General features: G+C 42.3%; 2 protein-coding genes across 2 annotated transcripts in view; one reads left to right on the top strand and one right to left on the bottom strand.

Annotated features, from left to right (window-relative positions):
* LOC123987221 (trypsin-like) overlaps positions 1 to 13,598 on the top strand; it is a 42,348-nt gene that overhangs the window by 9,356 nt on the left and 19,394 nt on the right. The gene's annotated exons all lie outside the window — the stretch shown is intronic.
* On the bottom strand, positions 9,325 to 12,549 carry camk2n1 (calcium/calmodulin dependent protein kinase II inhibitor 1). The gene is made up of 2 exons (XM_046075920.1): positions 11,827 to 12,549; positions 9,325 to 11,088 (listed from the first exon to the last, which is right to left on the bottom strand). The coding sequence occupies exons 1-2, from the start codon at positions 11,993 to 11,995 to the stop codon at positions 11,015 to 11,017; spliced, it is 243 nt and encodes an 80-aa protein (XP_045931876.1). The 5' UTR covers positions 11,996 to 12,549; the 3' UTR covers positions 9,325 to 11,014.

Below are 13,598 nucleotides of genomic sequence, written 5' to 3'. Positions count from 1 at the left end.
CTGCCAAGTCAGGTGCTGGATCAATGTCAGCGAATCCTACTACTCTCAGCCTATTGAAGGATTTTGCCCCATCTAAACTTTTAATCTCAATATACAACAAAATATTGACAGTTCTGCTCAGCTGTGAAATTAAGCTGTTAGCAAGAGAGCCAAAAGCTGTGGGAAATAAAAACACTTTCTGACATTTATAGACAAAACGTTGAATCGAAAAAATAATCGTTTGATCGATATTGAGAATAATCATTTATAATAGTTAGGGCTGGGCATGTTAAAGCCTTATTATCGCGTTAACGCATTAATTAATTAACGGCAACAATTATTTTATCGCACTTATGTTAACGCAGTATTTTTTAAATTATTTTGAAAGTCCATTGCTCACTGGCTCTGAATACACATACAGTCAAACCATGGGTCACAGGAGGGGCGGGATGTTGATCAGCCTGCAAATCACCAACCCATACAAGCAGCGGAGTGGTGCTTCAGCAGACTGGATGCAGCGTGTGGGAGAAGACAGCGCTCCGAGAGAAAACGGCAGGCGCTTTATTGAGAGTAACCATGGCAACGGCTTCTTTGCGCTACAAAGCTGTAGCCTGTTCAACTTAAATTTTAGGCTACATAACTTTACCTGATAGGCCTTCAGTTTTGCGGGGATGCTCTGCCATGCGAATTCCTGCTGATGTCTTATTTAGTAAACAGAAGGCCTTATAGATTTTGGAAACTCACAAACAGCGAGGATCAGTCTCTCTCCTAATTATTTGTCCTTGTTGCATTAAAAAAGTTCAAGACAATTCAACTTCGGCGGCGGGCAGGCGTGTGCGTGAGGCGAGCACAACCGCGAAAGGAACTCGCCGACATGTCTTGACCACTTCACCTCACTCTAACAGGGACACTTGCTCCTGAACATAGACTGTTTATGCTGCTCTCTGATAAAAGAAAAATGTTTCTGCTGATAACTCCCCCCCAAGAAAACTGGACTCTGATGGTAACTTGCTTAACAAGCTAGATAAAAGGTAATGCCCTGGCTGTGGCAAATAGCTTTGGTTTAATAATTGATTTGATTAGATTAATGTATAAATTGAGATTTACAAGAAATATCTTATCGCTACCTTATTTGTTTAAAGTGTTTGCAAACCTCATGTTATTGCACTTTTGTGTATATAGCAGTACATTTAAATTAAAAGTGCACAATACACTACTTTATGATTAAATTAAATGTAACAAACAATACACTTCTTTAGAAACCAAAAGTACACAAATGTATGACAGGTGTAGTGACAGCTTTCATAGGTTTGTTCGTTGTAGCACTTTGTCTGAATAATGATACAGATGGTTCCATTGTAAGTACTGTCTGTGATGCTACTGTGTAGTGACGGCAGCACCGCATGTTAAACTATGCAGCAGTAGGAGTCTGTCTCCTCTGTCTTGTTCTCACTGTCTTTAACATGGCAGCATTCATGTCCTTGGTTGTCCATCATCAGCTAATTAATCAGAATCAAAGAGAGACAAATCCTCTAAACAAAGACGAGCTGCACACACAGGGTCCATAGGTGAGAGAGAGACAAGCTGAGGGGGAGAGAGGGAGATTACAGGCCGATTCTCCCCAGACCTCTTCTCCCCACTTTCTTCTGGTAGAAGTCATTAAGACTCATACCCCTGATCTTCACTCTGTGTCGGCTCCTCGCTGCTCGCTCCATGCATCTCTAGCAAGATTTTAAACAACAAAAAAACAAAACAAACCTGCACACCCACGCCAGAATTAAAATGGTGATGCAGCACTTGTTTTCTGTCAACAAGAGAGCGCATACATGGAGAGAGAGAGAGCATGAGAGATGGCAAGAAGGAGAGAGAAAGAGCGAGAGAGTAAGGGGCTGACAGCTGGTTGGTATTCCTGAGGCTTAGCCAGAGAGGCTGATGGTGCAGAGTGGACATCACCAAGGAATTTCAATGTGGATGGAACAGCTTGCTGTTGTCAGAGTCAGAGCTCCAGCCTTTATATTACAGACCCGACTGTGTGTTTAATAAAGCAAAAGCTTCTCAGATCAGTAATGTTAGCCTTAGAACATGGATGTTGATGCATAGGTTTAAATTTTAACATTTTGATTAAATCAACCTGGTTTAACAGATAATGTTATTTCTGATCACCAATATTACTTTTATTACCTATAACACATTAATTATATTTTATACATATTTAATTATAGTCTTTGTAAACAGTACTTTTGTGTTTATTACATGTTTTATATGACGATCAGGCAGTTTTCTGGACATAGTTTAAGCCTCTTTGTTATGGACTAAATTGACTTTGTTTTGGATCATTCTTATTCAGAATTTGGTTTTAATGGAAGACTAAAATTCTGTCTTCTGGAAATCTGTCCAGTCTCCTAAAAATACAAAAATGTATAATAATAATATAAGACATTTTGGAAGAAATACTCCCTGGTTATGGTTTCACTTGTCACTAGGACATGTAAAGTTTAAAAAGATTGCTCAGCCGTCAAATCGAATCAGACCAACATCTGCTTACATCATATGTATTATGGCTGGGCAATAAGGACAAAAACGTTATCACGATAAAAAAAATTAATTTCATTCGTTATCGACAATTATCACGATAAATGAAAAATCATTATTTCTTTCAAGTTTAAAGGCTGATTTTTGCTCCTGAGTGAAAGTTGAAGAAACCAGATGGTTAATTTTGTGTGTGTTTTTTTCATGTACGTTTCTTTATGGTCAGAACAAACACATGATGCCAAACAGTGGATGACTTAACAAATCTGAGGTAGAACATTCAAAACTATTGGGATAAAATCTTTTTTCAACAAATACGTATGAACAAAATTAAGTAAAATCCAACAAAAGAAATATCTTAATAGAAAATTTAAGAGCTAACTTGTTTGTAAGTCACATTAATTAAATCAAACATTTATTGACGATATATTGACAATAATTTGTTACATTTTTATTGAGGAAAATTATATTGCGATAATTATCATTATTGTTTTATTGCCCCATAGTCCTAATATGTATAGTCACAATTCTGTCCATTCACACATGTCCAGCTGAAGGGCTAACATTTTTCTTTTCAACGATTAAAGGGTAGTTTATTTGCAACACTAGCTGGGAGAGTATTGTCATACGTTTTGATTTATTTCCCAGTGGATTTATAACTGCTCTGCAGGTTTGGGCTCACCTGTTGGTGACTGTCGAATGTAAGGGCTAGGTATTGCATCATGTTAGTCCATTTGAATAATGTCACCAGAGAGTTCCTCTTAACATTTCACTGAATGATACCAAAGATCAGTTTGTGTTGTTGTATTTACCAAGGTAACATGTGTGTTGGGACTCACAAAGGCTAAGCCTCCGAGACTGAACACACACAGTTTCGGTCCCAAGATTGGACAGGCAACCACGAGCATCTGGATCCAGCCTCCCTCCTTTCTCCGAGGTAGACCCAGCTCTCACTAAACCCAACCAATTCACTCAACAAACAGCTGGATTATTACATAACATGAGGTGGGGGCTAAATAGCCCTGAGTCCTTGAAAAAGATTAAGCAGACTTCATTCACTCATGCAGTTTGGAGTTCAAACAGTCACTGACAATCATTGCGGCCGCGTTCATTCATCTACCAGGGCCAAAGAGCTTCGAGGCTGTCAAACCCCGGCTCAACAATTTTCAATTCCTTAATAATTTATTAATGGCGGGCAGTTAAATTGCATTTCAATAATGTAGAAGGGCTCAGTACAATGTTGATACAAAACACCCTTTCAGTTGGGCTCATTCATGCTCACAGACCTGCAGACATATGTACTATGTTTAGTCCCACGTGGTCCGGCCCTGGCACATTGCATGAATCCAATCTGCATCAGTGAGCTGTGTAATGTTACTTGATTATGGAGCAGCTAAAAATGCTTCTCATGTTTTCTTTTGTTAGTCTCTCTTTGAAGATGTATGCAGGATAAAGCCCCAGAGGTGAAAAATTACGCTTTTTTTAAAGGGGGGCTGGGAGAGAACAACATATACACTGCAAAGACGCTGATATGAAGAACAAGGACAAACCGTTCAGCTGCTAAATTCATGCAAGTGGGATACCTTAACAACACATACAATATATACATTCTTAAGTCTCTCTCCCAAGTTATTGCTTTTTTCATTTTCGATCTTAAAGACAATATTTCTGTGCAAATCTGTAGAGGAAAGTTTGCGACATTTCACAATGTTTTGCACACATACAGGACCACCTCCACTCTCGCTCGATTGGACAGCTATGTTGTGTGTTTGGGCATGAGCCAATCACGCATGTAGGACAAATTAAGTGACCAATGGCAGATTTCCATCTAGGTCAGCATCTTTTATTCAGGAGGCACGCGTACACAGTTACATGCGTGCCCGCCCCGGGGGCCCTACGGAGACCCACTCTGCCACCGAGAGATGGCCCACCATTTTGTTCTGTTTTGAAAATGATCTCCATGCATGAGATTAGCTGGGGGGCCCACAAGCTCTTCCCTTTGTTGTATATCCCAGTTTGGATATTTCCTGGCTGCTGTCTGTGAAATGTTTGTGTGAGTGTGTGCAGGGCGTGCATGCATGGTGCCAGGCTGCATTTGTGAGCGTGCATTATGCTTGTGTGTGTGTGTGAGTGTGTCTGTTTAATGGGGGTTTTTTCGCTTGTTGCAGGGGCAAATACGATCTCGATGGAGACATCCGATGCCCATTCTGTGTATGAAACTCTAGTGCACTGCTGCTGAGCTTGAGGAGAACACTTATAGCATCTCAATCTGACTGCAGTGTTTACAGCAATGCACACTGTATTGCAAACACCCTACACATTTGTACATACAGTGGATGCCTGTGTGTCTGTGAGTAAAGCAGGGTCAAACGTTAAACATGGCATTTATTAAGGTCACATGAGACGCCTGCTGGTGCCTTTTCCTTGAACTGTTCATGACCCCGCGCTGGTGCACTGCGCTGTAATGCACGCGCTTAAACATAAGCTTTTGTAGGGGATTGTTCCATGGGAGGAAAACGACAAGGAAACGACTGCATCAGTTGGCATGATGTTTGTGAAAGAAATCAACTGTCAAAGCCGCAACCAGGAGGCAATAAATAACATCATGCTGAATCTAAATACAAGCGGTTACACGAGTATGCAAAGTTTGTTATGAGGCGTTACGATGCCACTGCACCAAAATGTAAAAAGCGGTCTCTCTCAGCTGTTAGTTTCCCTCCACAGACTTAAGGCAGCAACAAAGCAACTAGGCAGAGAGAGAGAGAGAAAGAGAGAGAGAGAGAGAGAGAGAGAGAGAAAGAGAGAGAGAGAGAGAGAGAGACTGGGGATGTGGTTGCTATAGTAACCATCTGGTGGGTCTGAACTGTTTCTCCCTGGCATTCATTTCATCATAGTGAGCCTCTTTTCCTCTCTCTTCCTCCACTCTCACTTTTGTTTATCCCTCTCTTTCCCTCCTTCTCTCCTGGCTCTCCATCTCTCTTATCTCCTCATCTCCCTCTCGTGCTGCTCTCCCACTCTCTTCCGATCTGCCTGCCTGCCTGCCTGCCGCCCTTCCTCCCCCCTCCAGCTCTCTTTACTTTCCTTGGAAAAGAGTGAGAGAGAGAGTGTTTAATGTTAATGTGGAGTGGTCCCTGTCTTTGTTTGCTGTTTGTCCATTTTTATCCCTATGCCCTGAGAGTCCCATCTGTTAAACCCGGACTTTCAGACAAGAAGAATACATGGGAACAATGTCCGCAGAGCCAGAATTTGGGTGGGATTCAGGTTTGTCTGGAGAGTAAAAGCTGGACTGATATCTGAGAGGGAACTTGCCTAAAAGATTGACGTCATCTGCAATCACGATTTAGCTGCAAACAAAATGGGTTTCACGATCATATCATAGGCGGGGTTGTTTTTTGGTCAAACGCTCTGTTTCAGCTCTGCCCAAAAAAAGCAGACAGTATATTCTGGTGTGGTGTCTAAAGGGATATTCATTTATTTTTCCAACCAGGACTGCATTTCCTTTTTCCCTCTTGTCAGTGGTTGTCCTTGTGAATTCCCAGCAGTTTCAATCAGCTTGAAAATACCTGATCCCAATGCCAATTGAGCTTGCACACACACACACACACACACACACACACGCGCGCGCACACACATATAGGAATGGCACACAATAATAACACACTCACAAATAGCAAAAATGTGAATAAATAGACCAACATCTGCACATGCACAAATGCACACATGCAGTGGAATGAAATGCAAATGACTCAGCCATTTGCATGCCACACACATTATATTACTGCATCATGTAAAGCCCAATGATTTCCGCCAAGAAACAGAGGGAGGTGATTTTCCCAGTGAGCGGCTCAGCATGTGAGGTCACTGCGGGAATTTCCCTGCAACGACACAAAGGTCAGATACAGGAGTCCAGAGAAGACGCAAGCTCCGGGTTTTCTCGGGGAAAACTGAATGAGTCAGTCAGGCCGGAGTGTGTGCACATTGTGTGTTGGCTTGTGTGTGCAGCTAATGAGGGAGCTTGCAGGGTGTGGTTTCCCTCCTTGTGTCATTGACATACGACTGCTCTCACCCCTTTCTTTCTCCATTGAACAGCTCTGTCTCTTTCACCCCTTCATGTCCCCTTTCCTCCTCCTTTCTCTTTCTTCTTCTACACCTGTCTGCCAGAGCTTATGTAACCTAACAACCATCTAGATTCTGACTTCTGTCTGCCTCCTTTCACAGCACCAGCGATTAGCCTCTCATCAGTCCTCACTAAAAAACCTGTTTACATTTATCTGACACTTTTATCCAAAGCGACTTACAATTGCTATACATGTCAGAGGTCGCACACCTCTGGAGCAACTAGGGGTTAAGTGTCTTGCTCAGGGACACAATGGTGGATGGGTCACAGTGGGGGATTGAACCCGGGTCTCTCACACCAAAGGCATGTGTCTGATCCATTGCGCGCCATCAGCACCCCTGTGTGCCACAATATTTTCCAAATAGCGAATGACCACGTTAATAAAGAGCATCCCATTCCACAGATGACAGTAATGGAGGATCTATTCACTGTTGTTAAGTGTACTTCAAGCCTCTTCTAGCAGCGATGGTCACTCAGCCCAATCTGAGCTTGAATTTGAATTTAGCTGTCCAGCCTGAGCTGAGCAGCATCTGCTCCATCTCTGTGATAATAAAAGCATTAGGACGTAGTATGTAGTATGTAGCTATGAGGGTTTGTGTGATAAACGCATCACCTGCATTTGAGACGTTGGTATGTTTATCTTTGAGTATGTGTTACGTGTGTCAGCTGGATATGTGTTATGTTATCTAAATCAACTGAGAAATACATCTTTCTGGATTATCAAAGTGATAAAATGCATGATGAGGCAGTCAATAGAGAGGGAGATGGACAGTGAGAAAGTAGGTCTTTGTCAAGTCCACTCAGCACTTTGACACTCATCGAAATATGTGTGAGGAACAAATGAGCAAGAGATATTTGAATGGGTGTCATGAAGCAGAGTGTGGCTCAGGCAGATGTGAAGAGCTGCACTTTTGGATAACTTGTGATGAACTTTGGATTAAGGATTGTGGCCTCTTCTATCGTGATCCTATTGGGTGGTGGCAGGAATTTTAACAGCATTGTAGTTAGTCTTTTAGATAACATTTGATGCATAGTGTAACCATGACACCAGAATGTGTTGGTCCTTAGTTCCTCCCCAGGAGATGTGATTAACATAACAAGAATGTCCCAACAGACTTCACTTTTTTTTTGGTTTGGATTTTATTTGTCATGACATTTAATAAACCTCTAAACTCTTGCATTTTAAACAAAGAACTACAAAAAGTATATTGTTTTTTCAGCCTAGGAAACAGCATTTGCAAGGATCATCATCACTGTCATAAAGTCTTGCTGTTGGTCTTCAAATTGCATAATCAACTTAGGTGGAAGGCACAGCCTGATACTAGGTTTTTAACCTCAACAAATGTCAGCTTGATATCAACCAGTTGATAAAGTAGACAGATATTGTACAGTTCCACTGTAGGGTTAGAAGTGTTAACTTTGCAGTCCCTTTGATGCTGCAGTTTGAGTTGTCAGCAATGGCATGTACAACACCTGTTCCTCTAGTGCAGTTTTTCTGCGTTTGGCACTTTGTCCCCCACCCCCAATTACTGAGACGCAGTGTAATTTGCCGGTGTTTGTGACTGATGCACCTGCAATTCAGCAATTCAGAGTGGTGACTCTGAAAATCCACTCTTCCTTTCAAACCTCTGCTAAAGGTGAAGCATGCTGATAATTGGTATTCAATTTACTATGAGTCACATAGTGGTTTTGATTTACTATGGTTGCACAATTATGTAATGTAGTGAGGAGAAAAGTTTCCAAAATCATGAGTAGGCCTACATGACACCAAATACAACTAAACTAAATGAACAACGAAAAGTGCGCCTTCGAATAGACTGAGAGGCAAATGATGGTACATGTGCACTTGAAACTGATCATTTCTGCAGGACTGTATGTTTCTAAGATTGTGTCCAACCCTTGATCTTCTGCAGAATGTTACTGAATAAGTTATACAGGTTTGCCTATGTGGAAAAAGTATCTGACCTTGTGTTAAGCCTGATTAGAGCCACACTTGGTCCGATCACATCACGCTTTCACTGTTTTGGATGATAGGATCCACCACACAGAAAATCACCATTACTCCCTTAATGTAACATCCTCTCGTTCTGTGTGAGGGGGGATAGGCTGTTACTGCAGTGGGCGCCGTCATCGTGGTTGACTGCCGTCTTGGAAGAAAGGACTATTTTGGCAGGATAATGCGGTCACGCCACTGAGTGAATAAGGGGTCTTGAGAGAAGACGGCAGAGATAAGAGAATGGACAACATTCCATTAAAGATAGCGATGGTATCGTGCCGAGGCTCAGGGAAGACTATTCTGCACCGAAAACCCACCGCGGCACCCATCGAGTGTAAGGTGCATCTGTTACCATGGTACCCAGCCCAGGCAGCCCCTTTCATGTCTGTCAAGACTGTGCAGGGAGAGAGCCTAGCAATATGTTAGCCTTTCCTGCAGTTGGAGCTAAAACGGACATGTGTGTGCCTGGGTGCGTGTTTGCTGCATGTACTATATGTGTTCTCAACACACATCCTGGCGGTGCGGGTTTAAGATGCTGTACACTGACAGAGGCTTGTCACACAACATGAATCATTTAGTCACCACAGCAGAGTTGGAAATGTCACGTCTCATCAGTGTTCCTCATGCCTCGGTGGCCCCTGCACCATTTACATCTCTGGCAGTGGAGTTAAAGGGAGGAGTTGATTAAAGAAAGGAGCTGAGATTTTAGATGCAAACAGACATTTATTGCATTGGGAAGCAGTGGTGTACATTTTCCCCCATAGAATAACTTGCAATACTGTAGCACTTTATGAAGTCTGTTGCGCATTTGTCCGAGCAGAGTGTCTCAACTCTCCACTAAACAAATCAGGACAGTGCTGATTTCAAATTCTTGAGTTGATTGTTTGCTCATCTTTCTTCCCATTTCTGTTTCCTTCCATGTCTGATTTTTCCAAGGAATGGGATGCTACTTTCTCACAGTGGAAAATGCTGACTTGACCTTCCTTGGCAGCTAGATAAGCAATCCAATAACAACAGGGGAAACTGTACAAGGAACATTTCCAAAAGTCAGCCAAGCTATTTGCTGTTGTCTTTATCTTTCTCATACAAATCTATATTTTTGTGTTTATGCTACAGTTTTAACAGTTTAGAAACAAAAAAGCAACATCAAGTACATAATTCCTTATTGTAAACCACAATCAACACTAAACAGTAAATAGTACTTTGTCATAATCTTTATTACAAGATATTAGGCCACTGTACAAATCAGTGTGAATCGTACAGTACAACGCAGAATTAAGACTGTTTCTCGAGGTTTGTCATTCAAAGCTGTATACGAGGTGCTTCAAGAATACATAAGAGTTTCAGAACTTCTGCCGTGCATGCATGATTTCATATTTGCCATGCATGAGTTGGTATTTCAGTGTTTTAAGAAAGAGCCCTAAAAAATGGCAACCCAACAAAACAACTGAATTGTATGAGTAAAATGTATAAAGCACAAAAAAGAACAAGTTGTCCAGTACACTATATCCCTCATGAGATTTGGCACACACGATAATGCACAATGCAATATAAATAGTTTATCATAGGGTGTGTACAGTCAAGTTACAGTATTAACCAATCCAGGTGAAAGCCTGGGAAGCTTACAAACAGGTGGGAGGTACACTGTATATAAATGACTCGTTAGCTGCAAAGTATGGTAACAAAAAACACTCAGGCAACATCGAGAATTTGTTAAGTGAAAAAAATGTCACTCTCGTTCACTCAAAGTTTCCTCGACATACAAAAAAACACTCCCTGCAGTCACTGCAAAAGACATATTCCAAAGGATCAATAAATAAAGTCTTCAACACACAGAACAAACCAGTTTACCGCTTCCCACTTTGTGCAAGAAAATATGGGCTACCCTTTCCATATTTACAAACTCTGTTCTTCATTTGCCCTCGATCAAAATGAAGAGCAGAAAGAATGGTACCATAGTTTTGATTGATAAGATATAGGAGAAGTGTGTGCTTTAGTTTTTATATCAGATTTATTTCTGTATCCTGTCCCTGATTTCTGCATTTCGACAGCGTCGCCTCCTTCCTCCACCTTGTTCCCCCCCTCTTGTTGTCTTCTCCTGCTTTTGGATTTATGGCGAAACCCTGTTGTTGAGGGTGTGTTTGTGTGTGTGTGTGTTTCGGGGGGGTGGGGGGGGGGTGGTCCACCTGGGGGTCTCCTTCGCTGCCATCTCCCGCCCCTGCCAGTGTGTGTCACCCAGATGGCCATGACTGACTGGGAGAGGAGGGCGTGGAAGTGTTGCTTGCTGCCACATGAGAGAAAGTGCTTATATACAGTGTCTTTGGATTAAAACTGGTAAATATCGCCATAAAAAATTTCAAGAGTGTCTTTTGGGGGGTGGTGAGCCGAGTGCTCTAAGCCTCTGCCGGGGTCTTCTCTGTTCCATTTTTCAGCGCTTCGTCGTCGCCATTCTCATCCTCAATCACAACTGTGGATGACAGGGGAGAGAGAGTTAATGAGGGGGGCTCATCTCGGTGTGGCGTCTTGAAAATTCACCACAACTGACAGGGGGGCATTAAAGCCCAGAACCATTAGCACTGCCTTCTATGAGCAGAAGTGATGTGTGAATGCATGGGAGAGTGTGCAAAAAGAGAAATATAACCATGAGCGTGACAGAGTGTGTCTGTGTGTGTGTGATGCACATCTGTAAATGTGGATGTCTGAATGTCTGCCTTTCTTCTTGCGGTGCACCTACAGAGGCAATTCTTACACAGCTGCCTGTTTGTCCATGTTGTGTCTGTGCACTACTTTATGTGCAACTGTGTGTCTGTCTGTGCATGTATGTGCCTCAAGGACCATCTCATGGCTTTCATCAGGAAAGCAAAAACACAAACAAAATCATTATTATACAGTATATAAATCTCAATCATTCATTGGGGAGAGGACATTCAGCACAACTCTGTTGAGCAGCATTCAGAAGGCATTTAACAGCACTGCGCATCCAACTTGTGTTGCAATGCGAATGCAATATTCAAAAGCCCATACATACCACATGCATGCAAACAAAGGGCTAGATAATGTCTCTGATCTTACACTCTAATAAAGTCAAGGCAAAGGTGTTTCCTATCTCGCTCACACAGACATCCTTAATTATGGTCCACCAGTAATCTATGTGCGCATTCAACACATCACCATGCAAACGAAAACGCCTTAATTATATAATTACCCCGTTTGCTCCTGCCTATTTGTCCGAGTTTCGGCGGACGTTTATTCTGTGAGCCACTGAAGAAGTTGTTGGTGTCTTGAAGACGACAGGTGAAGGAAAGGTGTCCCTCGTCGCCCTCATTTCCATAATGACTCATTTTTTCTTCGTTGAAAGGTAGCACTTCCGACATCTCCAAATGCGTCTTTATCACCAAGGCGCACAAACTGAAATGTATAGCTCGTCGCCAAGCTTGCACTCAGCTGTCTATAACAAACAAAAGGGGGTAAAAAACAATGCTATCTGCTGACACGATCTAGCCCTTTCTGTTTACCCCGAAGACACGTGTCTGTCTCCGTAGGTGCGCAACAGAAATAACAGTGAATCAAAATGTCCTCAGTTTCCCCGGTCGTGGAGCTTCGGCAACATTATTCAAAATTTCCAGAGGTCTCTTCTCCGTGCGTATTGCTTTGGAAATGGAGGCGCACATACAACAGAGCCGCGGAGCGTCCGCTGGTTTCGAGCGGCTGAACCCGTCGTACGGAAAATCTGAGGAAGAAATGCAAATTGAGGAGCGATGCAAAACACGGATCCCGGGGAGACCTGGCGAGGGAGCTGTACGGGGCTTTTCTGGTGCAGCCCAGAGAAGCTTCCAGTTGAACTCGTAGTGTGCCAATGTTCCACTCACCGGGATGTAGATGCAATCTAACAAATGGCGATTTTATATTCAAAGACGGCACTTAAATGTGAACCAAATAGGCCTACAGTAGCCTACTTTGGGAAAATGTCGTTTACGCGCCAAGCCAGGCTACGCGACCAGACAGAAATGTAAAATCTCCCAACCTGTTTTTACAAAATTACACATAAAGCGATTTATTTGGTCGTAGGAAGAGTGTCCACCAAAACAGCCCTCATCAGAGGATGACAGCTTGTCCATAGGCTGACGCGGCGTTTGGCCCCCTTGGCGCAATACTGAGGGCCTGTGCTTTAACCACACTTTTGTAGAGAACTATAATATCAACATGAAGGGGTTGTACGGAGGTTGAAGATGATCAGGGACCAGCTCCAGGAAGCAGTTGTATAAAACTATCTGGACATTTGCTGTCTAAAACACAAAAGAGTAAAAAAAAAAAAAAAAAAAGAAAATGAAAAGGGGGGAGGGGGGGGGCGAATCCATGTTCCAGATTTGGTGATATTCCAGGTTTTACTGGATAAATTATCCAGATAACTTCGTGAAACATCATATTGAGATGTTAAGAAACACAGTTGGATTTTTAGGCTTCCCAAATAAAACAACACACACACAAAAAGTACAAAAGACAAACAGATGATATATATTCCAGTACTCCTAATATTACCTCCCTAGACACATTTTCATTGATAAGATACTGATTCATAAAAGACATATTGATGATGTTCTCAAATGTAATAGGATCCAGTTTGAGAGCATTTTGGTGTTTTTTTGTCATCACACTAGGTGTAAAGTTACAAGACTGAAAACCGGTCCAGTCCCCTGGGACTGTCTTTAGGTTAAAATCTCCTTGGGTTTACTACCCACTGTCTGCACTGCATACATAAATCTGTCTAGAACAGCTGCACAAAGGGAACTTACAAAACAGATATACAGTAAAGGACGTGGAAGATTGGACAGGTATTAAATCTTGACATATTACCCTTTCTCAGAGGAACCAACTGTCATTACAGGGACATTGTCATTAAAGGTGATATCCGAGCCTGCAGTAGAGCTTTGATATGCCGTCAACTATTCATAGAGGAGGTGTAGTCATGACACACCT

The sequence above is a fragment of the Micropterus dolomieu genome, linkage group LG18, assembly GCF_021292245.1.
Source record: "Micropterus dolomieu isolate WLL.071019.BEF.003 ecotype Adirondacks linkage group LG18, ASM2129224v1, whole genome shotgun sequence".
NCBI lineage: Eukaryota > Metazoa > Chordata > Actinopteri > Centrarchiformes > Centrarchidae > Micropterus > Micropterus dolomieu.
Note: the sequence above shows the minus strand (reverse complement) of the source record. Positions and strands in the feature narration are given on the sequence as shown.

Bases quoted from the DNA above. Each gene is read 5' to 3' on its own strand.
- camk2n1 (XM_046075920.1), bottom strand. From the start codon at position 11,995: ATGTCGGAAGTGCTACCTTTCAACGAAGAAAAAATGAGTCATTATGGA. The intron at 11,089-11,826 runs GTAATTATATAA...TGTCATCCACAG, and splicing joins AATAGGCAGGAGCAAACGGG to TTGTGATTGAGGATGAGAAT.